Source organism: Pleurodeles waltl, chromosome 1_2, assembly GCF_031143425.1.
Source record: "Pleurodeles waltl isolate 20211129_DDA chromosome 1_2, aPleWal1.hap1.20221129, whole genome shotgun sequence".
NCBI classification, from domain to species: Eukaryota; Metazoa; Chordata; class Amphibia; order Caudata; family Salamandridae; genus Pleurodeles; species Pleurodeles waltl.
In genome coordinates, this window is record NC_090437.1 from 850,856,259 (window position 1) to 850,883,588 (window position 27,330).

At 44.6% G+C, this 27,330-nt stretch overlaps 1 protein-coding gene across 1 annotated transcript in view; it reads right to left on the bottom strand.

Moving 5' to 3' along the window:
* Positions 1-27,330, bottom strand: part of AGA (aspartylglucosaminidase) — a 220,945-nt gene that overhangs the window by 19,052 nt on the left and 174,563 nt on the right. The window contains exons 6-7 of the mRNA XM_069244707.1: positions 25,636-25,711; positions 14,409-14,516 (exon numbers count right to left, since the gene is read on the bottom strand). Coding sequence (XP_069100808.1) covers positions 14,409-14,516; positions 25,636-25,711 — 184 coding nt within the window. The remainder of the gene's footprint in view (positions 1-14,408; positions 14,517-25,635; positions 25,712-27,330) is intronic.

The window sequence follows — 27,330 nt, forward strand, 5'->3', positions numbered from 1 at the left end:
GTGTGGAGCCATAAGCTTCAGAGACTGCTTCCTCAAAGCCTTCAGATGCATGCCCCAACACTCAGAGCACGACTTCAGGTCATGGTCGGGCTCCAGCACCAAAGACACTAGAGGTGCAGATCTGTCTTGGACATCACCAGATGACAGGATCCACAGGGCTTGAACTCAGTATTTCTGTGGGACATACTCGACGCACCAGGAGTAGAAGACTTGAAAAATGCTTGAAAAGAAGTCTAAAAAAGCCAGTCAAAATGTGACTGAGGGGTAGCTCTTTTTAGATCAGCACTTGCGGGTGCAGAAAGAAAAGAACTGACTTCAGCACACTGGGGTGGCGCCTATATAGATACTGCAACATCATAATAGTGCTGATGTCGCCGCCGACTGTGGAGTCAATCAACGCCACCCAATGCCACGCAGAGATACTGCTCCCAAAAATCTTACGGGGACAGTCTGACACCTGTGGAGAATTCAAAGGCATTCAATTCAGCAACTAGAAGTCTCTGTCAGATTCAAGTTTATAATATTGAAAGGATGAATGAAATTAATTTTTTTTGTTAGTGAGTTCTTGGTTTATTTCTGTATGTTTTCTGTATTTCTGTATCTCAGTTTGAGGTACACATGTTTATTTAGCCAATTTGCTACTCCAGTAAGGGGGGGAGGTTTGGGCAGGGGGTGGGTGTGTGTGTGTGTGTATATGTGTGTCTCCACATGTGGCCAGAAGAGCTGCCCAGAGAACATGCACAGACGCTGCAACAATGAATATACGTATCCCAGTACACTTTTAAAAATATATGTTGGTTTTGACTGTGTGCTTCAGACATCCATTCTGCAGAAACAACCCCTGCTAGAGTAAGTGTGCCATTAGTTTGCAACTTTGAATGGTGTATGCCCTGTTTGCACTCTGCTAGGGCAGCTGTATAAGTGCACAAGCCTTAGACAACTGTCAAAAGTACATGTACAGAAGTCACAGTAAAGAAGAAACATGTCCCAGTTCACTTTTAAACATACATGTGGTTTTAGACTGTACTTTTGGACTACCCTGCTGCAGAAATAGCCCTTGCTGCAGAAACAGAAGGATACCATTAACCAGTACCTTTCAATGGCAGATGAAAAATGTATTGTTCCTCGTTTCCCACCAAGAAGCTTAACTCCTTTTTTATATCACTAAGCCATTCAGAATAGACATGGAACTTGATGCTCCCATGCCTACCAACAGAAAATTAAATAATAAGTTACTTACCCTAGGTAACTCGCTTTCTGGTGGATACTCTAACAGCAGATTTCCTTACCTTATGAATATCGTCCAGACCAGAGACGGGATCCGGAGCATTTCCCTCAGCAATTCCCTTATGTGGCTTACCTTTGACTCCATCCTGCCCTGAAAATGACACCAGACCCACTTATAGCTGCCACCCCTGTGCACTGCTATCTCTTTTTATCAACTGTACCATCTGACGCAGAAATATTAACTAATGAGTTTTGACAGTGTGCCCATCACTAAATTCTGAACTTTTTACAGATGGAGAACAGAGGCCATTCCATTGGAAATGGGGAAAGTGTTTGGGCCAGTGAGGTACCCGCAGTTAGCTTGAATACCCACCAGACCGATTGTTACGTAAAGTAAGTATCTTCTTCTTCTGAAGGATACTTCTAACCACAAATTCCTCACCTAAAATCAGATTCTAAAGCAGTACCTCCCAAGGTGTGGGTCTGTGGTACAGCTCAAACCAAAAAGTCCTACTAGACCGAACAAGCAACGTGTTGCTACCAATGTATCTGGATATCAAAGAAGTAGTGCCTTGTGAAAGTGTCAACTGACACCTACGTTGCAGCCTGACAGATGTCAAAGACAGGCACTCTTCATGCCAAAGCAGCAGAAGCTTGGTGGAATGAGCTCTCAAGCTTTCTGGAGCCTGCTTCTTAGCCAGTTCGTAGCAAATTGTGATGCAGAAAACTATCCACTTTGAAATATGGCTCTCTTCTGCACAGCCTTGCCCTCCTTTGTCCCTCTGAACACCAAAAAGAGTTGATTACCTGATGATCCGTGGAGCATTCATGTAACAGTTCAAGGCTCTTCTAGGGGCACCGAGCTGACATTATCCCCGAGAGCAGAAGTTTCATTTGCATAATTAAACACATACATTAACAAAGTGTAACTTACAGCAATAAATAATGTGTACATATCAATCATATACATTTGTAGTAGGTGACTACATTTAGCCATTATAAGTAGCACCTGAATGATCATGTTTGTAGAATTTAAGTTAGTCTAATATTAATGCCATTTTGAATGGTGACTTTTGCAGGTTTAAGGCAAAGAGGCCTGCATGTCTCTTTTTCTATTGTATTGTTTGTTATATTTTCTTCTCACAGCAGATGCTGTGTTTTTCCAGAAGCCTTTTGCTAGTTAGCAAGTAAGGATTTGTCATGTATTAGATAGCTGATAGTGAGGTTCTCACTGGAAGGAGGAGAAGCTGTCAGGATGGGACAGCGACTTGTGGTAAGAGCTGGCAGTACCCAACAGTCTGTTCAGTGTAACAACTTAAGGATGTAGCCGTGGTTTCTTTACTGTTTTTCCTGGCAAAGAAGACTGACTGGCTCCTGAAGGTGGGATTGAGCTGGAATGTTGCAATTAGTGATTTCATTAGAGGAGCACTACTCCCCACCTCCCTTACTCTCTCATTCACACTTTTGTGCACTACAGTGGAAATGAGAAGACCATATTCACCTCTGTTGATCTTCAAGTCACGAGTGCAAAGGGTTTACACCTAATCATTTAAATTTCAGAGAACATTATTTAGTTTTCTGAAGCTGGCACCTTAACTTATTTGCCTAACAAAATACCTTTTCTTGATGTATCCTTCTTAATTTAGATTAGGTGTTTACTTTATGGAATACACTTGTTGCATATTCTGTATTCTATTAGTAATCCTTGTTAATGTTTTATTTTACCTTATTTTGAAATATCGACTTCTAGAACATTTACATCTCTTATGATGATGAATACATTTTGAATACTTAATAAAATAATGATTTGGATTAAACAAATTTGTTTATAAATCCCTTTTAAACTCATTCCAATTCTCTTTGTCATTTCCTGTGGTGCCCCGCTGGTCTTCAGTGTTTATGGAAAGGAATGAAAATGATTGCTCCTAGGTCTCTTCTTGATGAAAAAACACCCATATGGCAAGTAGCTGTGTTTGTATTATTATTATTATACCCAATGTCTGTGATTTAAGAATCTCTGCTCCTCAGAGGTGGGCCTTAGCATGGTCTCTGCTGAAAACTCCTTCTGAAGCCCTGAAAGAGGCGAAACACAGCAGCTGAAAGGCGAGAGCATTGAGTCTGCTTTGTCCCCAGAAAGACAAGTAACTTTGAATAGCATGTCCAAAAGTGATACCTGGAAATCACAAGAAAAGCTTGTGGATCTTCTCCATGCATGAAGCCAAATCACCATGCAGGTCCAGACTGCCCTACCCAAACAGCTGGTGGTGTCCAGCCCAGAACAGATGACATGTTTTGCAGTGTCTTGTCTCGCTTGAATGATCTGTGCCAGATTAGTGCAAAATTTGTAACGGACTGTAGGCAAGACCTCACTCCCCACGTCCCATAACACATGTGAAAAAAACACTCTGGGAGGAAAATGGCAGTTATGAAGTGGAGGGAGAGACTGGTGGCGAAAAACATTTGACTCACAAATGCTTCCATGTGCTTGGATTCTCTAATGGGGTGAGATAGGGAATGAATTCAAAGTCAGTCTGCTTGTGGTTCAAATTCAAAGGTATTGTGGCATCTGAATTCAAATAGGGTTGAATCGGTTGTGCATGAGGTCATGTTGGAAGCAACTTCATCTGATGTTGTGGCTTATTTGCTTCAGAGTTCAGAAGGATAATTGGTTCTTCCTCTGGGGTCAGTGCAGGCACTGACATACGGAGAACTCGAGAGGATCTCGGCATGGGTTCGAAGTGGGGGTGGGTGTTAGTCCCGCAGTTGAGGCACAGATGTGTCAGGTAACTATAAGTCAGTGGTAGTCCAACTGGATCCCTCCTCAGATCTTTGGAGCCCATATGCACACCAGAGGGAACCTGAAGGGTGCTAAATATAGACAACATGGCCACTATGAAAGCTTCAGCTTGCTGCAGAGTCACCGATCGACACGGGAATTTGGGTGGGATTGGGATGAGCTTAGAGATCGGTTTTACAGTGGGGACTGTGACAGAGCAAAAGGTATCCTGACATTTGCACTACTCTTCTTGAAGAGAGTAGTGAGATGAAGGGGAGTCACTTTTAACTTCTAGTGTTTTTTCTTGGATTTCAACCTACTTAAATGCTTGGAATGAGGAGATCTCTCTAGGGAATGTGTTGAAATCCTCGACTTCGAGCAAGATCGGCATGTGTGCACCTTTAGATGATGTTTAGCAGCAAAAAGCTTGGCCTTGCAGAAATGTACAGCTTTTGGGTCCATCCTAGAGCAACCCTGCACAACATGGAGTGATGTGATGAACCCAGACACTAGAGACAAACTTGGTGAGGGTCTGTCACAAACAGCTGTTTGTGACAGTCCCTGCAAGGTTTAAATCTAGTAGTTTGGTGCAGGGGGTGCAAGGTCGGGGAGACATGTTATGCACACTGTAAAATGAGGGAGCCAGGTCTTGATCCAAGACCAAAGGTATGGAAAGAAAGGAACAGATGTCAGCTCACAGGGGTGGCAACTGTATGTGGCTCTGGCATCAGATTTGGGGTGGGATGGAGTCAATGGAATTGCTGAGAAAATTCCCTGGATCCAGTCTAGTGCCTGGAAGCTATTCACAAGACGAGAAACCTGTAGTTAAAAGTATCCATTTTAAAAGGCTATTTCAGTTGGGGTGCTCAGAAGCAACATAAAAGTGCCATTACACTTGTGCCTACACAAATGGAATTTTGTTCATCTCGAGCCAGCTGCAGCAAGCCTGCAGATAGTCATAACAAATGCTAGTCATAACCAGAATTGTTTTGGGGTATTCTATAGCGGTTGTTGATTAATCCAGAGTAAAACCTTTCAAAAAATGATTTTACAATGATTATTATGGTCTGGGAAAGTACAGGGATTGCATATGGATCTATCTCCCTCAGCAGAGGAATGCTTTTTAATATGCAGAGGTCGAAGGAAATAAGATACAGAATCTGCTAGCTTCAGAGACTACAGAATCCACTCATGTGAGTGTCCTCAATTATATACATTCCTAAATAATAATTGGGTAACCAAATTCAGACCTGCATTGACATGTAACATCCAAACATGACCACCCAGAAGTAATGTCATATGGTGCCCCAAATCAACAATAGGATCCATCTTCTTAATGAAGCGTGAATATTCTTTAAATTGGATCACAATAAAGGTTATAGTCAGCTTGAACTAGAATAATACTCTCAAATCAACCACATTTTTGAGAATGCATTCGGCTTTCTAAAGGCCTATGTGGATCAACTGTGTAGTGGCTTCAGAAGGAAACGTGTAAGGTTATCTGCTGCATCACTAACTGCATCAGTTAAATTGAAGATATCACGGTATTCAGTTCAACATGGGAGGGCCATGACAAAAAAGTCATAATGGCTTGTATCATATTACGAGTAAATTTGACATACCAATGATAAACAGTTAAGCTCAACACGTTTGTATGGTCTATGATGAAATTATATCACATGAAATGCAGCCTAACCCAGATGTAATGAAAGCCTTTCATACACGCCTGAGGCATTGAAGATCAGATCCACAAGAGCTTTTTAAGGCATGGCCAAATCCTATTCAGTGCAGGCCTAGGCTGTGCTACGCACGCCCCAAGCCATGCGTACTAGCATTCCATGACCCTACCTAATGACAGAGCTAGCGGGCACAAATTCCTATCAGCAGGGATGAGAGGCAAGATGGCCTCAGCCCTCATGTTGAGATGTGTAGGTGCAGGAGTGGGGGGAGCCAGTGGCTGCTGCTGCCAAGAGTCACCTTCTGCATTCCTGCTTCTTGGCCCCAAGTCAAGCCATGTAGCCAAAGATGACCCCAGTGAGTCCTAGGGACTTATTTGGATCACCACCAAATTCTTACAGTCTTGTTCCCAATGTACCCCAAGGGTAGAGCCAGTGAAAACACCACAAAAGGACTCCACGCCAGTTTAGAAACATAGCAAATATTTATCTGTATTAAACAAGACCAAAACAACAAAAATCCAACATACACAAGTAAAGGTATCATTTTTTAGGTTTCGCCTGCACAGAGCTTGAGCTGTGCTTGTGAAATCTAATGTATTTAATAGAAATCTTAAAAGGGGCTTAGATCCTTCCCCCACCTTTGCTTTCCTTGCTTTCATTGGTTCCTGTGCTAGTCACTTACTTTTCCTCCGTTTCTATTCGCTGTCATGCTATTTTCTTCCATTTACCAATGCTTTGGTTTTTCCTCGTATACTCGTGTGTTTGCTGTTATCTGCATCCCACTGTGTACATCCACTTTGGTTTTGGTACTCACCAGTCTCCCCGGGGCAACATGCACTTACCAGTCCCCCCCAGACCGCAGCAGTCACCCACTCTAGTGCTCCCTTCCTCTCCGAGGCCAGCGGAGCCGCTGTTGTTGAACTTCTTTGTCATAAGACCTCCCTGGCGCAGGGTCACGTGAAAAGCAGGACCAGGTCTGTTTCCTCTTTCTTTTTTCTTTTTTTTTTTTGTAATAATCTGATTGCTCTGTGTTACGTTTCATTGTATTCTGAGGCACCACAATGGTTGGAGCGTGGTATCAATTAGCTGTTTGAGCCTCCGATTGGATCCCTCTCCCCGTTTCAGCTTTGTAATAGTCTTCCTTGTGTTTCATTTCGGTGTTACTTCCAGTGTCACATTTTCCCAAGGTAATTAACCACACTCTGCATGAAGTTGGCCTGCTCTTAGATGTGGCTTCCTAACTTATATTGCACAACTATTCACCAAACTACAACTAAAAACAACCACAACAAAAATATTAATCACTTTGACGAAACCAAATGCGTTTACCAATGCTTGTTACAAATGGGAATGAGTCTGACTGGGACGATGCATGGAAAATCCAGGCGCACTGTGTTGATGGAGCCAGGGTGAAACAGGCGCTGCATCTATTTTGCAGCAGCAAGACAGGCACTGCATCAAGATTTCTGCCACAGCGCATAGGTGCATGGATTTTCTTCTTTAGGACAAGTTTACACTTCCAATGGTCCAGAGACTGCAGATGGCACTACTTGGCAAGTCAGAGCTCTCAGCGGAAGAGCCACGGCACTGGCAGATGAAGTCTTTGATGTCCCTGAGACTTCTAACAGGAGGCAAGCTCAATTCAAGCCCTCGGAGAACCTTGGAAAGCAGGATGTAGAAAGCTAAGTCCACACATTTCACTCCAAGGACAGAAGTAGCAAGCAGGAGGGGAGCACAACAAAGCAACAGGAAGCATGGCAGTCCCTCATACAGCATCCAGCTCTTCCTCCGGGCAGAATGTCCTCAGTCCAGAAGGGTTCTAACTTTGTGGGGTGAGAGGTCCAGTACTTATACCCATTTCTACAAGCCACAATGCAGGTGGTGAGTCGATTTCTCAACCGTGATGCAGATGGCGTGTCGTTTTTACAGCGGCATTACAGGTAGTGCATCAATTCTTTCCATGCACGGCTCATGTACGAGGATTTCAGTCTTGGTTCCACCAGCTTCACCTTTCAAGGGCCCAGGGACTGGATAGGGCACCACATGATAGGGTAGGAGTCTCAGCAGAGAGTCCAGGTGCTGGCAGAGGAAGTCTTTGATGGCCCGGAGACTTCAAAACAGGAGGCAAACTCGGTCCAAGTCCTTGGAGACTTCACAAATATGAATATACCACAAAGTCCAGTCTTTGTCCTCTTTCAGGCAGAAGCAGCAACTGCAGGCCAACCCAGCAAAGCACAGTCACAGTCAAAGGGGCAGTACTCATCTTCCAGCTCTTTAGCTCTTCTCCTTAGCAGAGGTTCCTATTGAGTACAGAAGTAACATAAAAAACTGGGTTTTGGGTCCACTACTTATACCCCTTTCTGCCTTTGAAGTAGGCAAACCTCAAAGAAAGTGTCTTTGTAGTCCACATGACCCTGCCTTTCCTGACCTGGCCCCATACACACTCCAGGGGGTTGGAGACCGTTTTGAGTAAGGAAATGCACAGCCCTATTCAGATGCAAGTGTCATCTCCTCTCACCACTCTAGCCTAGTAAGACCCATCAGGATATGCAGGGCACACCTCAGCTCCCTTTGTGTGACTGTCTAAAGTGAATTCACAAACAGTCCAACTGTCATCCTGACCCAGACTTGTATTCCACAGCAAGGCAGAGGCACAGAATGGTTAAGCAAGAAAATGCCCACTTTCTAAAATGTGGCATTTTCAAACCTACAATGTAAAAAACAACTTTACCAAAGGATGTATTTTTTAAATTGTGAATTCAGACACCACAAACACCTTATCTCTATTGGCCCCCAATGGGAAATTAGACTTAAAAGATCTTTTCAAAGCAATCCCTATGTTACTTAATAGGAGAAATAGGCCTTGCAATAGTGAAAATCGAATTTAGCAGTATTTCACTATCAGCACATGTAAAACACATCTGTACATGTCCTACCTTTTATATACATTGCACCCTGCCCATGGGGATGCCTTGGACCTACCTAAGGGGTGACTTACATGTAGTAAAAGGAAAGGTTGAGCCTGGCAAGAGGGTACACTTACCAGGTCAAGCTGGCAGTACATAACTTCACATGTAGACACTGCAGTGGCACTTCTGAGACATGTTTACAGGGCTACTCCCATGGGTGGCGCAATCAGTGCTGCAGGTCCACTAGTAGTATTTGATTTACAGGCCTTGGGCATACCTGGTGCACTGTACTAGGGACCTACTAGTAAATTAGATATGCCAATCATGGGTAAACAATCACCAATACAATTTAGACAGAGAGTACTTGCCCTTTAGCACTGGTCAACAGTGTTAAAGTGCCCAGAGTCCTAAAGCCAGCCAACACAAAATTCTGCACAGGATCAAAAACAGGCCAGAAGCCAAGAAGGCCAGGGAAACGACTGCAAGAGATGACCAGTCTAACAGTGTCCACAATATTGGCAGATGCAGAGGGTTAGGGAACATGGCCCACATTACAATGCCTCCCCTGAACATGCTGCGCTGGACAGGAATGGATTTGCGTGCCCCAGAATCAGGGGCAACCCTGCCGTACACTAAAGTAAGACTTAGTCAGATGACCTCAATTTAGTGCCTGGGTCAGTGATCAGGCCTCAGGTGTGTGTGCACAAGGGTGTAACTAGGCCTTATTACTAGGTACACAAAGAGCTATCCCACTGGTCACCAGTCAATTTATGGGGTCATCATTGTAACAGTCCAAGAATGGAGGGAACTGTTTATTAGAGGAGCTTAACATTCAATGTTTGGAGATTATTTCCTTTCTGGGGGATTGGCTAGACATTTCTTTCAGTCATCTAAAAGTCTTGAGAAGAAGCATAATTGCAGGACTAAGTCTTGAGAAGAAGCATAATTGCAGGGATACACTTCATAACAAGAGAATCTGTTGGTGGGCTTGTGCACGGCATGACTATGGTCTTCTTACCTTACGCCTCTGTGCTGGAAAGTTTAAGATGAGCGACTGGCTGATCCAAAGTCTGAACAGGTACACCTGCTCTTTTTCTCTAGCCTGAGGAGCCAGTTACTGGTCTGTCTCTCCAGTGAATTCTATATCTACAGTGACCCCTGAACAATACCATACTAACCTTGAGCTCCTCATTTCCCAGACAGGAGAGAGGGCAGGAGGCAGAGGGTAGAAAGGACTAAATTAGAAAGGGCACAGAAGTAGACAGGGAGAAATGGAGAGAGAGAGAAGGGGAGGAATGGAGTGAGAGGGAGGGAGGGAGAAATGGAGTGAGAGAGAAGGGGAGGAATGGAGTGAGAGGGAGGGAGAAATGGAGTGGGAGAGAGGGAGGAATGGAGTGAGAGAGAGAGAGAAAGTGATAGAGATACAGACTAAGAATGTCTAAGGACTAAGAATGTTTTACACTCCCAGCTTTGGCCAGACTATGGACTGTAGCAAAGTACCCAGAGGTTGAAGGGAGGGAGGGGCCACTTCTACTTATTAATAACTGTTTACACATCATGCAAATCCCCCACACCTGTATACCTCAGCACAATGAATATGACACAGCAGGCAAAATGATATAGAAATGTCTTCAGCAACGCTATTTCTATCAAAGGACTAACCGTGACAGGAACCTGTACAGAGGCACCATCTTTCATACCATATGCTGAAAGACGTTGCCATTCATTTATTTGAAATGCTCATCAGAATGATACCTACAAATGGCATCAATTAATACTCCTTGTATCCTGAAGTGTAAGCACTAACCAGACCATCACTTACACTGCAATGTACTTGGCTTGGGAGAAAATATTGAAGTAAGAAAAAACGAATGTCGTGAAATTTGCTAAATGACCATTGTAAGAAATTCAGCAATAAGAATGTGAAGAATTTAAGTCTATCACAAGTAATAAGTCCACAACTGTCTTCTTACAGAGAACCAACTTCCCCATTTTAACATTTGACTCTCTCAGGGAAGTGAAACACAGCAATCCAAGGCCTACTTAGGGGAGGTTGTGTGGGCTAGTAACTCCAGCTCACTGGTAAGCAGCAACAAAAGTAGCACATCATTGTCTACCCAGAGCTTTTTGTGTTAAAAAGGAAAATGACTTCTTTTACACACACCTTACCAAATACTACACATTTAATATGTACAATGAGGTAGATGGAACTACATTTGAGGACACCATCATAACACATTACACCCCTCGCAAGCCGTGGATCCTATAAACACAATAACTCCCTACCTATACTAAACACAATATTATAATATACGGGGTGTCATGATCAATGAGACAAGACTATTGACTTTGACAGGGGGTCATTATAAGTACGCCAGACCTACTGTCACAGTGTCACCACACTAGTTAAAGCAGCACCATGTTATATTTCACTGTTTCACCACCACTGAAATCAATGGAACAGTACCCATACGCAGTATGTGTTATAACTCACCAGTGAGGTCAATGGGGGTAGTACTTACATTCAGCTGCATCCATTATACTGTAAAACGTTGTACGGATATCCATCCATGTTGTCAATAAAGCATGGAATTCCATAAAACTTGGCCCAGATTCGAAGCCAATCAACAGGAGTCCACACTCTCCAGACCTTCCAAGTGCAAAATTCAAGCTCCTGGAGTGCCTCTATCAATAGAGTCTCTCTTTAGGGGGTCTTGATTACGATGCTCCAAGAGACACAGGGTGACCTTCTAAAACCTTTCTTGAAGGTGCTGCACTCCCTGTAGCCCCTGCAAACATGCTCTGCAGATGATGGTGGTGCCCCTGTGTTCACCAGAGGGCAAATAGGTAAATTTGAGGGTCCACACAGGGGCTTATGGGGTGCTTTGTGTCCAAGGTCCTGCACATTAAAATAGCAGCCTCACAGAGCTTTGTGGTTCAGATGACAGCCTCAAGCCGTACTTTGTCTGAACCTGGGTGCCCCTGCCCATCCAAAGGAGTACCCAGGATGTGCTATTAGATAGGGGCTGCAGGGGAGCCCCAACTTCTCTGCAGCACAATCTTGCTCCTTGTGTGCCAACCTAGCCTGGTGCAGGAGCTGGAAGTCATCTGTTCTGCTCCTTCTTCAAGAGGAAGCAGGCACTGCTCTTTTCCACTCCTGCTGAAAAGGTGGGAACAACTTGGTTCACTCCTGCCCGCTGGACCAGAGACGGTGTGCTAGCATGCCCCCCACCCTGAGTAAGCAGTCAGTAGTGTCCAGCCTGGAAAGAATGACATTCTTCAACGCATCTTTGCCATCCTTTGTGAGTAGCACTAAATTAGTGTGAAATCAGTCGGGGACTGTTTACAAGATCTTGCCAACCAAATCCTGCAATGCATGAGACTATCTTCCCAAAAGGCAGCTGGCTTTGTCAAAAAGCATGGAAAGACTGGCAGAAGGAAACATGTTTACTAAATGTCTCTAACTCTGTCAGGAGTTGTAGGAAACATGTTTGGGTTCAGTCCGCTCGTATATGCCTGGACAACCGGGGTTTCTGGGGCACAATGTTGAGTAAGAAAGGCAGGGTCTCCTGGGAGAGTTCTGTGGCGTTTGTTATACACCAGCAGGTAAGAACAAGTTTGGGCACAGGTGCCAATTAGCATGTCCTATACAGCTCCATGAGAGTTAGAAGTGGTTCTGTAGATGGCTACACAGTCTGCAGATGTCTGTCAGCAAATTAGTCTTGGTCTCAATGAAGGGTAGCAGAGGGGCGAAAACTCTGACTGTACACTAGAAGGAGACAGCAAAGGAGACAGCAAAAAGGTCGTTTTTTTAAATGAGGGACCAGGTGGGAACTCAAGTATGATGATTGCTAATGTTAAACCTCTCACCCCTTAAATACGATTGTTCAATTCCAGGAAATAGCCAAGAAAATTCAAATTTAATGAATACACAGTAGATTTTGCAGTTCCTGACAGGTGACATATTTCACCTCTGCTGGCGCCCAAGACTAGGGCTTTTTAAAGGCAGTAAAAACATCATGTTTTGAGCATGTCTACTGTTTTGTACTGTACACACGTCATGATGAGTTTACAGTGAGCCTTCACATGAATTAAGCCACTTGTGTCTATCTTATGTCTCTAGGTTAAGAAGATCCCATACTCTGCGAGTGAAAATCATACTAGAGGTGTAATCTAATAAGCTGTATAGATAATAGAAGACTATGACTCTGATATTGAAATATCATTTCATTCTAGTTAGTACATATAGATTTGTGGGCCATAAAGGGACATGGTCCAGGCTGGATGACCTGACCCATAACTAAATAACTAAGTCTGTGGGGTAAGTCGATTCTATTTCTCTTGTCTCTCAATACGAGGGTAAGTAATAAGTCAGGTCATACATCATTTACCTTTTAAATAATTTTGAAATGGCACATGGTCCAGGTCCGATCACCTATCCATAATAAGATAATAAAGCCTGTGGGGTGAGAAATTCTATATCTCAATAATAGTAGAAGCAGTGGTTCAGATCATGCAACATATACGTTTTATCTCTTACTTAATTCAATGTTGTGTGGATCCAGTAGATTATCAGGCATGTAGAGCATGTCTATGGGTCCTACAGCAAATAGTTTTTGAATGGAGAGTGAGGGCATCTTATAACCATAACTGATGGATCTCTTCTAATATGTGGCAGTAGGGAGCTCAACTGAGCATCAGGGGAGGTGTTCAATGCACTAGCGTCTTGCAAATCCATACAGAGGTTGTTGTCACCACAATATCGGGCATCATCCCATCATCTCAATTGTCATCTCCTAGCTTATGCAGAGTCTAATCCAAATAGGCATTGGAGGACTTGTAGGTGACTCCTCAGCAAGGGTATTATCCTTTCTGAGTCTGAATAAGGTTGGACCAATTGTGTCGGGACTGGTGCTTGCTGCACTTTGTTCAGAGTCAGATAAAATAATCGATTCTTCCTCTGGATATGATGGAATTGGGGTCAGAGTCTACGTGACAGGGACTGGCAGGGACTGCAGTGGCAAGTTTGAAGTTAGGGTGGATGTAGACCCCAGTGTCAGGGCAGATTTGCATCAGAGTTGAGAGGCACAGAAGGCGTTGAGAACGGATCCACTGACAGTAAACAGACTAGAGGCCTCCTCATATCCACAGGGCCCAAAGGCACACCAGAGGGAACCAGAAAGGTGACAAAAATCTTCAACTTGGCCTCTTTAAAAGCCTCTATCTGTCATGATGTCACCTACAGACCCAGGAATTCATGGTGCATATAAGTTGGGGAATCAGTTCAGTGGTAGGACACAGAGATCGAGAGGCACCTTCACATTCCTGCAACTTGTTAGGATGAAAGTGGCAGGCTGGGGAAGAATTCTGCTTCGTTTTTTGTGTTTGGACTTTGACTTATCTCGACTGGGACTTACACACCTTCGTTATACACACCTTTGGAAGGTGTGACTTTCTGGTCCTGGATCGCCTAGAGGTTCATCCGGTAGCAAGCCTTGCAAGGCTCGAACATATGACAACTCTAGTCCCATTCAGAGACAGGCCACATGGAGATCCATCACAAACATCTGTTTGAGGCAATCACTACAGGGTGTAAACCCTGTAGTTTTTGGTGGTCATACGCTCAAGTCTTGTGAGGTTTGCTCCCGGATGAACCTCCAGGTGATCCAGGACCGTTCATTATGACAAAGGCTTCTAGATTTCACACAATGCCTTCGCTAAACACGTGACCTCAGCTTTAAACATTTTTAGTAAACTACTGCAAGTGTACCAATATTTCAGAATATCCGAAAACACCAACCTAAGACTGTGACAAACCTGGGCAGAAACCGCATCATGACATCACCATCTCCTGTGGCTGCAGCCGCTCCAGCTGTGCTATCTGCATAGGCTCCTGCACCAGCAATTGGAGAGTCTCCTACACGACTGAAAAAACAAAGCAAGAAAAAAACATGTTTATAAAGTTTGCGCTTGAACTACATGGCTACGAATGGAGGTCGAAACTGCTTCATGCTTTCAGTAAGTTTATTTCAAGTCTCTAGGGACGAGGCAGTTCCCTCTTTGATTTCAAGTCACCACTTAGTTACAAACTAGGTGACAGGCTTGAAAAGTGTATAAAAAAGTTTAACTGGATTGGGAGGGCAAACTATTGAGACAAATGGCACTTTTTAAGAAACAGATGCTATAATGCGCCACCTAAACAGTGCTAACATGGTTCTAATACAGAATGGTTGAAATGAGGTTGACATTGTTTCATATATTCTGCACATCTGCTGATCCCAGAAAATGGACCTCGTCAAACAAAAAATACTGAATCATCACCACACTTTCTTCAGACAATCCATGCCGTCAACAAAAGGGTCATTATCATGATTTACAAACATGTCACAAAACTGTTACTAAAACCCCAGCACATTGTGCACACAAATGCGTGTCAATCGGAAAAGGTATTGAAGCAAGATCTTAAGGGTCGCCATGATGCGTCTGAGTTAGGATGGTGGATTAGGATTACACTTTCATATTTTAAGTAGAGTGTTAGAGAGGACCCACCCTTCCCTAGGTGGGTGAAAGCATCTTTTGCATGGGTTACCACAGCCCCACTTTGGAGCTTCTACAACCTTCTGCTGCACCAGCTGAGACCTCGGAAACAATCTTGTCTCCTCAAAGGCTTTAGAGGTCATAGCAACCAACAAGAACTTCAAACCATAAGATAAAGTGGCCAAATGCAGGTCACACAAGATTGTAGCACCAGATTTGAAATGAGAGATAATTCAACATCTAAACTGAGTTCTGAACTAGCCCAAGTTTCAATCTCACAGCAAAAGCTTGTGCTCTTACGTATTTCTAAAGTAATGCTTCGAAGCAGGTCACAAATCTGTGGCTCAACGTTTAAGGTGACATATCCCTCTTAATGTCTTCAAGTTATAATTCCATGCACTACAACTACTAAAACAAACTGCATGGCGAGCCGCCTAGCACAGAACAGGTTCCTCTATGCTCCTCACCACCGTTATTTCCTTAAAGCTTCCTGATCGCTTCCTGATTTCCGAAATCTGGTGTTAAACAAAAAGTTACTTACCTTAAGCAACGCCTTATCTTGGAGAGACATATTCTGGTTTCAGATTCCTTACCTTTGATTTTCCTCAAGGCGTTGGACTGGATCTGGAGAATTTTCTATGCAGTACCTGTTTATGCTGTTAGGTGGCATTGATCGACTCTGTGTCCATCATCGGCGTTGTCCGCCCCTGATATGACACGTGGGTGCTATATAGGTGCCACCCCAGCATGTTGACGTCTGTTTCTTTTCACAACTTTCCATATCAGAAGCGCAGAGCCATGGAGAACACCGACCACTGGTGTGTCAAAGCTAAGGCCCTTAAGGGGGAGTCCTGGTCCCTAGAAATCAATTCGCAGAGCAGGGAGGATGGGTGGGTCAGTAAGGAATCTGCAACTAGATCTTGTCTCTACCAAATATGGCATTACCAAAGGTAAGTAACTTGTTCATCTGATGGGGACTTCAGTTGCAGATACCTTACCTTTGAATAGAAACCCAAACAATACCATCCCCAGAGGTGGGTCTGTAAACCAAGATCATACTAGAAAGCCCTGCAGGACCGAACGGGTAAAGTACCTGTCCCTACGGACCAGACTGTCCAGGCAGCAGTGTGCGGTAAACATGTGTAGAGAAGACCACGTGCCCATTTGACAGATGTCAAGGAGTGGAACTCCACGTGCTAACGTAGTGGTCGTGGTTATAGCTAGGGTAGAATGAGCACAAAAACCTTCAGGTGGTTGCTTTTTGGCCACTGTGAAGCAGATCTTAATGCAGAGTATGACTCATCTGGCGATGGTCCACTTATGCCCCGCCAACCTTTCTTCGTACCCACATAACTGACAAGGAGTTGATCATCCACCCAGAGCTCTGTTGTACGATCAAGGTAGGCTGCTAATGCTCTTTTTGGATCCAGGTGGTGGAGCCTCTCCTCCTCCTTATAGCGATGTGGGTATGCATAAAAGTAGGCATGGTGATGGATTGGCCTACTTGAAAGGGCGTACTCACTTTTGGTAAAAAAGAAGCCATAACACTTAGTCAGGAGAGATGGAAAATTAGAGCGGCTTACATGACAATGCCTGCCGCTCACTCACCCTGTGGGCCACAAGGAAGGTTTTTTTCAAAGTGTGAAGCCTGAGAGAAACACTGTGGAGAGGCCTCGAAACAAATTAAGATCCCATTGGGGAATAATGAATGCGGATGGAGAAAACATTGTGTAAGACCTTTAAGGAGTCCACATACAATAGAGAACTTAAACAAAGAAGGTTGATTAGGTAACCTAAAAAAAAGGAGAAGTAGCAGACAACTAACTTTTAGGAGTGCCCATATCAGAGCCCTGCTGGGCAGAGAAAGGATAAACAACAGGATCTAAGAAATAGGGGCAGAAAAGGGGTCAACAGACTTGTCGGAGCACCATGCCACAACGTTTTCCAATAGGCCTATACCATTTTTGTGGAGTGAAGCTTGGCAAACAAGATTACGTTACAGACTTCGGGTGGAAGGTCAAAAGCTGTAAACTGTTGCTGCTCAATCTCTACTCCAAAAGGCAGAGAGTGGACAGGTTTGGGCACAGAACCCTCCCCTGCTGCTGCGACAGAAGATCATCCCGAAGGGGCAGTCTGATCGGAGGATCGCTGGACATGCTCAACAGCTCGGGATATAAGACTCTCCGTGCCCAGTCCAGAGCCTCAAGGATTACTTGGGCCCAGTCGGTTTTGATCTTCTTGAGAACTCTGGACAGAAGTGGCATGGGTGGAAAGGCGTACAGGAGGCCTAAGTTCCACTCGAGATGAAAAGCGCCTCCGAGCGATTGCTGCCTTCGAAGCTGCAATGCACAAAACTGCAGACATTGCACTTTCTCAGTGGAGGGGAACAGTTCTAACCAAAGCTCCCCCCACTGCTGAAAGAGACCTTGTGCCACCTCCAGATGGAGATGCCATTCGTGATCTGGTAGACATTTTCAGCTGAGTTCTGCTGCCCTGTCGTTCAGAGAGCCCGCCAGATGCTGAACCACCAGTGTTATGTCCTGACGTTCCAACCATGTCCAGAGGCGCAGAGCCTCGTGACAACGGGTTCACGACCAACTGCCGCCCAGCTTGTTGCAGTACCACAAGGCAGTGGTGTTGTCTTTGAACACCTGCAACAACTTCCCCTTGACAGAGGGAGGAAATGCCTTCAAAGCTAGTCGGATCACATGGAGCTCCAACAGGCTGATGTGGGAACAGGACTCTGCTGGAGTCCCGATGCCTCTGATCTCCACCTCTCCCAGATGGCTGCCCCATCCCAGGAGTGACATCTGCCACTACTATCAGATCTGATTGGGGAAGGGAGAGGGATCTGCCGCTGACCCAATAGCGGTTCGCTAATCACCACTGAAGATCTAGCGCAATTCCCTCCGAGAGTTAGACCTTGTCTGACAGATTCCCCTGATGCTACGCCCACTGGAACTTCAGGTCCCACTGCATATCCCACATATGCCATCTGCCCTGTGTCACTAGCAGGATGTAGAAGGCCATAAGCCCAGCGGCCTCAGAGTCATTCTCATTTAAATCCGGGACAGAGGCTGAAACATCAATATCATTGCCTGAATATCCTGGACTCCCCACTCAGGAGAAAAGGCCCGAAACTGTAATGAGAAAGTGAGAGTCTGAGAGGGAGTCAGGTATGACTCTGGCACATTTATAGCAAACCCCAGCAAATGCAGTAGATCCGCCATAGTCTGGAGGTGGGAGACAGCAGCCTGGGGCAAGCCAGCCTTCAACAGCCAGTCTTTAAGATAGGGGCCTGAAACTCCTGATCTGCGAAGATGAGCTGCAACCACCAGCATCACTTTGGTGAACACCCGAAGGGTGCTGGGAGGGCAAAAGGGGAGCACGGTGAACTGAAAGTGCCTGTGGCCTACCGTAAACCGCAAATAACATCTGTGGGCATGCAGGGCAGGAATATGGAAATAGGCATCATGCAACTCCAATGCTACCATCCAGTCTCCGGGGCAGATAAAACCTGAGCCAGAGTGAGCATTTTGAACTTCTCCTTCTTGAGGAAGAGATTGAGGGATCGAAGTTCTTGAATAAGGCAGAGGCCCTTGTCCTTTCTGGGCACCAGAAATTAGCAGGGATAGCAACCACAACCTAGTTCTGGCATGGGAACTGGCTCTATGGCTCCCTTGACTATGAGAGAAATAACTTCCTTGAGGAGAAGGGATAAGTAATCCTCTGTCATCCGGTCGTAGGGCAGTGGCATGGATGGAGGGGTAGTCTTGAAGGGTAGGGAGTAGCCCCTTAGGGACTATCTGCAAAACCCACCTGTCTGACATGATGGAGTGCCAGCAGAGCAGGTGATGGCGGAACCTGCCCACAAATGGACACAGTGGGAGTCCGACTAGGAAGGTTTAGAGGCTGTGATGGGTGGGGGATTCTGGCCATACCGCAGGCTCCCTGATCAATAAGGGTGGTGAATCCCACACCCTCTGCCACCCAGAGGCTGGTCAGCATGAGTGGCACAGTGGCTGGCCAGGAATGGATGCGGTTGGAGGCCCCTTCTGTAACCAAGAAAATGGTGAAAGGCAGACTGAGAGGGGTGCGTAACTGCTGAGATTGCCCAAGGACCTGAATGTAGCATGAGAACCCTCTAAGTGCTTGAGCACCAAGTCTTCCTCGTCTTCCAAGAGATGGGTGCCATCAAAGTGGATGTCCATCAAAGTAGTCTGGACATCCCCTGAAAAGCCAGACTTTTTCAGGCAGGCGTGGCGCCTCAGGGCCACTGTCGACAAAACCATTCTGGCTAGCGAGTCGGTAGTTTCCAGTCCACAATGGATGGTGAACTCTGCTGCATATCCCTCTTCGCCAACTGCCTGAGAGAGTACAGCCCGGGCCTCCTCCGGGACCTGTGGCAGCACTTGCGCATCCGTATCCCACAGTGTGTGGGAGTAACGTCCCAAAAGGCATGAGGTGTTCACAGACCGCAGTGCTAGGTTGGTGGAAGAAAAAGATCTTCTTCCGAAATGTGTCAATTTTTTTGGATTACCTATCTGGGGCTGTGGAAGGAAACGCACCCTGAGAAGTAGAGACTTGGATGACAAAGCTCTCAGGGTTGAGGTGTCACAAAGCTTGGTTTCCCTGGAGCTGGTTGAAGGCAGCAGGCAATTGTCCTGTTCACAGGAGACGCCTTGGTGGGTTTGGATCAGGTACCCAGTAGAACATCCGTAAGGGCTTCATTAATGGGAGCATGGGTTCTGATGAGGACGCTCCAGGCTGAAGCAACTCTGTCAGGAGGTTAGCCCTGTCTGCCACCGAAGGCAACTCAAGGTCCAAGACCTCAGCTACTCTTCTTGCCACCATGTAATAAGAAGCTTCTTCCTTTGTAGCCACGGTAGGTGGAGAAAGCATGTCAGTATCTGGAGAACTATCCAGTCCGCTAGCCTTACCGAAGTCTGTACACCAGTCCATAGGGTCGTTGAGCTGGTATTCTAAAGGATCCAGTGACCCCTCCTAACCATAAACCAGCCCATAAGAAAGGGGCTCAAAATCCGACATAGGAGTCAACGTTCCTGTCGGCGTCAGATTCAGGATCATACAACGCCCATACGGCTATGTGTTTGAGTCAGCAATAAGAATGGGGATGGGGCCGCGTAGGTAGTGTTGGGAGCATCCGATGCAGGTCCGGATCCAGGACTGGATCCATGGGTGACCCTTGACGCCGAAGCCACCAATGCGGAACCGGGAGGAGCTCCTTCCGACTCCGCAGGCCCCAAAGGAGCTCCAGAGGGTTCGGACTGGCCAAAAATGAGGCACATGTCCTCATAAAACCCCTTTAGTTGAGATGGGGTCGCTCTGGCTCCCGGAAACTTGGGGAGGGGAGGAGTCGGCCCAGGCTCCACAGAACGAGGCCTAGATGAGCCTTGTCTCGCCGGGTGACAGATGAGAAGTCGAAGAATGCTTCAACTTCTTGCTTTTCTTCTTGTGCCTTGACTAACCCGAATGTTCGAGGACTGTGAGTGGGATGGCGATGATAGAGGACTCCGCGATTGATCCTAGGACCTTCCTCTCGACCGGGCTATCGACTTGCGTGGAGTCAAGCGTCAGGCCAGCATCAGCTTCAGGGACTACTCCCTCAAAGCCTTTGGATGCACAGCCCAACAACTCTAAACATGACTTTTGGGTTGTGCTCGCAACAAAGACACACAGGTGTGGATCCGTCACTGATATCGCCTGGTGACAGGAACTCAGTCTTCCCCAATGACATCCTGGATCAGAGTTTTTCAAACTTGTTAATGCTGCGCCCCCCCAGTGGGAAAAAGTAAATCATTGGGCCCCCTCAGAATTTTTCATAACTATTCTATAAAGTTGGCAATGTTTAAAAGTGTCTAGACGTATTTAAACATTGAAGTTAAGTTCTGTTACCTTTTAAAAAAAATGCAATAAACATTTGATTTTTCTGCTTAAAACAAAGCACTATTATATGCCTAGTCCTTCTTTTGGCCAGAGCCAGGTGCCCCCCTGGGATCACTTAAGGTCTATCTAGGGGGGGGGGAGGCACACCCCCAGTTTGAAGATCCCTGTCCAAATGCACCAGGAGTTGAAAACTCAAACAATCTTTGACAAAAAGTCAAAAACGGACAGCCAAAAAATGACTGAGGGGTAGCACTCTTTGAATCGGAGCTAGCTGGCGTGGAAAGAAAAGAACTGACATCAGCGTCCTGGGGTGGTGCATACCCAGGACCCGCGATGTCATATCCAGCACAGACGACGCTGACTACGGAGCCGATCTATGCCACCTAATGGCGTGCAGAGGTACTGTTCAGAAAAGTCTCAAGATCCAGTCTGATGCCTGGAGGAAACTCACAGGTAAGGAATCTGCAACTAGAAGTCTCCCTCAGATTGGACTGTACATAGCCATACTGTAAATAAAGCATCTCCATTTTAATATGCTCCAGATACAATAGCAGTCTTTTCTCAAACGCTTCCCACTTCTCCTTGGAGTTATGATGACTGTGTGTCAAATATTCCTAAAATAATTACTAAAGTTCTCATTTGTAGACATTAGCACAAGCATGAGGCAGAGGTTAAAGAAGACATCAAGGCTACTTACTCACCTCAGTCAATAGCAGAGGATGAGGCCCACTAATCCTTGGCAGTTTACAGTCTCCCTGTCCAAATCTCAAAATGTTCTCACTCCCGAAATTTATTTTATTCTCAAGCAATCAATCTATCATAGCATTTGTAAAGCGCAGCACTATCACCGCTAAGGGCATCTGAGAGCTGAGGGTGCTGTGTCTCTGTCGAAAAGCCACGCCTTGAGCCTCTTTCTGAAGTCTACCAGGAAGAGAGCTGTTCAGAGGGGGCGGGGCACACTGTTCCAGGACTTGGCTGCTTGTCTGGGTGTACTAATTGTACACCATAATATCTATATGTTGTATTGTGAAATTTATATATCGCTTACAACGTCTATGTGGAGTGCTGAAGCGCTTGCTTACATGGATAACTTACTACATTGTGTAGGATGTTTGTTTGGAAATGTATTGTCTTTGCTTTAATCCTGTGTGGGAAGTGTTTCCATGTGGTACTTGAGGACGCCTGAGGTGCAGCTATCTTGTTATGGGATGCAGCACTTAGCAGTGTGATGGATGAAGTGTGAGAGACAGGCTCGCAGTTTATAGTTTCAGCTTTGAGCAGTTCCGGAGGTCCCTTTTTAATACATCTTATGTTTACAGTCCACTTAGCTTGTTACTGTACTTGGTACCATTCTGAGATATTCTGTTTAAAGTTTATGGTCCTGAGCAGGTATAGGATTGGTGAAGAGATCTGAAGTGATGGACTTTGTTAATGTCATCCCCAAACTGATTACCATTGTGAGATTCCAAGAAGTGCCATAGTATATTGTTAGGCCGGACTTGCAGTGTTGGACTAAATTACAGTTTTCCTCTGGCCAGCGGTATGTGGAGAATATCTGATAGGTGCTTTATTGCTTTGGAATGGTAAAGTACTGGGAGATGGATTTAAGCAGCTTTGTCGTATATGAATGTAACTGCTTCAGGCAGCAAAAAGAATTATTAAGCCGTCTTGTTGAATTACAATTGATGTCTGTCTGCTGAGTGTCATGCTATTAGTTTTAGTGTGGTTATATATTGTATTGTAATTGCATCTATATTGTGATGTAAGCCCTCAATTCTGATGCCCAGTATATTTCAGAAAGGAATGATGGGGAACTGACTATCTTCTTCTGAAATAAATGATTTGCTAAATGAGATTAGACACAGAATTTAAATAATTGTATTTTCTTTCCTGCTATTTTCAAAATAAAGTGGGCCTATCAGATATTTATGCCAGATTTGCCTCTGTTGCTGTAGGTTATTTAATGATTCACAGTAAAGAGGTGATGTTACCTTGCAGACTACGACTATGATATTCTATGAATCACTGATGTATTCATTATTTGTACATCTATAGGAGCATTTGCATTTTGGACAGTTTATTAAACTTTAAAATTGTCAATGCCTGTACAACAGTCTTTTCTGCCAAAAAGACCATTTGTGGTATTTTGTTGTAGTATTTTGACAATTAATAAAACATCTCAAGGCAGCCACGTTGTTGTACATGACATCCTATGAATTAGGTCAGAAGGCGTCAAACTGCAAATCAAGGTAATGAAGCTTTATTGTAGGTCCTTTTTAGGGTTGAGCATGCAATGTAGTCTCTCTGTGGGGTTTTAACTACGCCCATGACATGGCCATCCGTTTTGTTGGTTTGTGGGCTTGCCTTTTAAAATTTGCTTGAATTGATTTGTGAAAGGCATGCATACGTCCTGCCTTTTCCAGTGTTTAGACCGCCTCAAGAGCACAGGTAAGCTACTGAAAACATATGAGGCTCCATGTTTTCTGCATGACTTCTGGACTACTTTTTCTTTTTATTTCCTACGCAGTGCGATCGCGCTGGGTAGTAGTCAAGCGCTTTGCAGGACATCGACCCTGTTACATGGATAACTTCACTTTTTCCATTACGTTTTACTGTGAGCAAACTTCTGTTTCCTTTTGTGTGCTCCTTCTCGCTCATGGCGTGGCGCTTTAAATCGGCATGCTTATGTAAAACTGTATTACTTTTCATTTTCAATTTATGTAGCAAGAAAAGTAAGGTTAGAACTTTACAGCGCTAATAGCTCTAACTGGAGTAAATTCGAGACTCATTACATTGCAAAACTTGTGTTTTTTTACTTTCTCTGAGCCTTGCTTCACTTGAGCTGTCAGGCTGGCAGAGATAGGTAGAATCGTGCAGGTGCTGAGATATACTGAAGTCTGTAAGCAAGCGATGCCACCAGTGACACCACACACACGATCACCCACCCACCCACCACATGCCTGGCCAATACACCACAACTGCTTTTGACAATTCTGTAAGTGCATAATTGTCATGGAAGAGCATTATGAGGAAGAGTTTTGGGGAAAAGTTTATTTACTCAAAGCAGGCAGGTTTATTGTCAGATTCTCAGAGTCCCTGGCACTTCTGGGCCTCAATGTTCTGTATGTCCTTCTTCTGCCCAAATGACGCCTTTGACGTCCTGCGTCTCTGGCACAAACCTAATTGTGCAAATGCTCCTAGTTTATGCCTGGGTTATAGATCAAGATGTCCTCCTACAGACAGAACAGCGCCCCCTGCAGTACATGGCTGCGTGATTAGTCGTTTACTGTCTGAAAGGCTCATGATTCCATAAAGGCACTTTAGTACATAAAAGTCCTCATTACGCATGACCTGATTCTAGATGCGATAGATATCACACCTGATAAACAAAGATACTGCAGAGTATTTTACTTATAGCAGTTACAATACATATCAGTAATTGTCCTTTAGAACACGGTTATTATTTCACAACCCAAAAGGTTCTCATTTAAGTCACCTTGGAATTGCGAATGGTATTTTATGTCCTGGTATAGACACCTGATTGCTCTGTATATAATGATTTTATTTAACTGAAAACAAATTTGACTTGACGTGACTTGTGTGCCCTGTTGAGGGAATTACACTGACAAAGCTGCCTGACGAATCTTTAAACTATGAGCAGGGCCACTGGAATTATGCATCAGGGAAGGGTCAAATTATGCAACAGGGTTGCCTGAATTACGTCGCAGGCTGAATTATGCAGCAGGAAAAGGTAAATCATGCGGAATAAAGCAGCAGACTCTCAACAATACCATTCCACACAAACACAACTATTAAATTAAAACAAGCACTGATAAATATAAAAGGCTGGTAGCTAAAGCCAGAACTATTGGCTTTGCCAATGCTTGCCCATTTTCACTAAAGCATGGACTACAACATAAAAGAACTCACCAAACCAGTGATCAGGGGGCAGCAGTTTGGTCCTGGTACATCATACTGCATGTCTGTCAGAGCAGCCAGTCTATGTTCAGGGCTGAGAATTGGACTGAGAATAAGGCAGCACTATGCACTCCTTTTCTAGTAGCCAATAGTAGCACATGACCGAGAATTAGGCATCATTATACACACACCCTTTGTTAAAAAAAAAAAAAACACTAGTATTCGTTTTTTAGGGTAGAGCGTGCAAGCGCTCTTGCCTTTTGTAATCTCACTATGGGCTTTTAACCACACCCACTACTGCTATTCATTCTTTGTTGTGCTTGTCATAAATGCTATTTTTATTGGTGGGAGCAACCTCCCAGGCGATTTCACTAAGTGAATATTTTTGTTGGCCTTCACACTACGTCACGCTTGCTCCTCTCCTGTTAAAGCGTGTAATGGCCACTCCTCCTGTTTTGGTTTGTTGTTCAACCCAGCTACGATCCTTGCCAGACATTCACAGAGGGAGCCAATAACTCTTGTGTTGACGCTCATGGCAGCCGTGGCGCTTTGAATTGACTTGCTTATGTTAACGCTATTACCATTGTAAATTCCTAACTCGAACAAACACGAGACACATTGCATTGCAAATGCTTGTTTGTCTTCTGGGTGTTAAAGTTGGGTCGACGCTTACACCACTTACCCAGGAACTTTGTGTGTTTCCCCGTTGGTAGACGTCCCAGCTGCAATATTTCCAGCTCTATCAATCACAATCATGCCTGCGGAGTTAAAGAAATAAAAAAAATAAAAAAAATAATAATGTGTGACCAATGAGAACAAATGCCTCTATCTAACAACTTGCACACACCATACTTTCAAGTTGGTATGCAAAAATATCTGCAGAAGCCATTTCTCTTTTTAAAAAATGACAACACTAGGCATTTACGTCAGCAGATGGAACTTACCACTCTGAAAAATCTGCTATTATGGGAGATTGTATAGAATTATACACTTAGATTGTCCTACAGGAGGCGATGCCACACAGACAAAATGCACACATAACCTTAACTTTGTGGATAACAAACCTTAGAGAACTTCACACTCAAATCTTACACTTAACTTTAGTAACGAAACAACTAGAGTGCATTGGCACATCGGGAGTGAAACGCACCAAAACACTGCCATAGTCTCCAGGGATACAATGGTAGGGAATGCGCATCCGTTTCTGCCAGGACTGCATGATAAGTAAACTGATAAAACATGCACAAAGACAGCAAGTAAATAAGGCGATTTGAGCACTAAGGTGGATCAACAACATCTGTAACATCACCAAGCCAGTCATCAACCCTTACAATCCCCTTACCTGTAAGCAGGATAAGGATGTGCTGTCTCTCTAGGCTTGTTGCAGCACCAATACAGTCAGGGGTGGAGAAAGTTTTGATAAGTACAGCTGAATTCCTTATGTTGTAAGTGTACATTTTGTCAGTGCGCTCAGAACAGCTATATTGTATACCATTTTGGTTTATAGGTTCAGACAGCAAGAAATATAAAACCTTGGCTGTAATCCAAATTCCACATAAACTGGAGCTCACAGATTCCTACAGCAAAGATAGGTAATGGAGGGAAATGTAAATGGTCCGAGGAGCATTCATTATTGCATACATTTGTAGCAGGGCTTTGTCAACATGGATGGAATATAGATATATTCATGAGTGATACCTAACATACTACAGCTTCACCCTCTGAAGTATGAATTCAGGTCTTAGTGACCACATAAGGCGCTTACTGGTCTCCAAGAGGTTGCCTTGTAGATACAAGTTAAAGCGAAATTAAGAAAACCAGGATTAGGTAGATACTTTGTTCAATGTTCAAGCACCCATATTGATTTAAAAAATATATATTTTATTGATTTTTGTTTTAACCAGACAACACCCACAGTTGGCACATTGCAAATAGCTGGTGGTGTTAAGTTACAGCAAGACATTACAGATTGCCTATTAATTTGCCATGACCGGGAACGCAAAAAGCACTGTTTCAGTCGGACCCAGTGTGGCCTGACCTCCTCATGCACAAACTAAAATGTCTCTGCGGAAGAACAAATCCCCATTCTAGGGCCTGAACTGTGGCGATCATGGTTTTAACGTGATACCTCTATAGGTAGCCCATCCCTTCCAAATTTTGTTATGTTTCTGGGAGCACCCTCATGCTGCAAATATCGAGTTCTCCAGATCTATGCAATGATCCATGCCTGCAGCCCAGTTAGTAAAAGACAGGGAAGGCGTGGCCTTCCAGACCTGTGCTATGTCCCGTTTAGCAATTATCAAGCCTAACCACTGAATCGTCTTCTGATAGCTCTTCGCTGTGGTACCCTCTGTTACATATAGCTTGGGATCTCTGG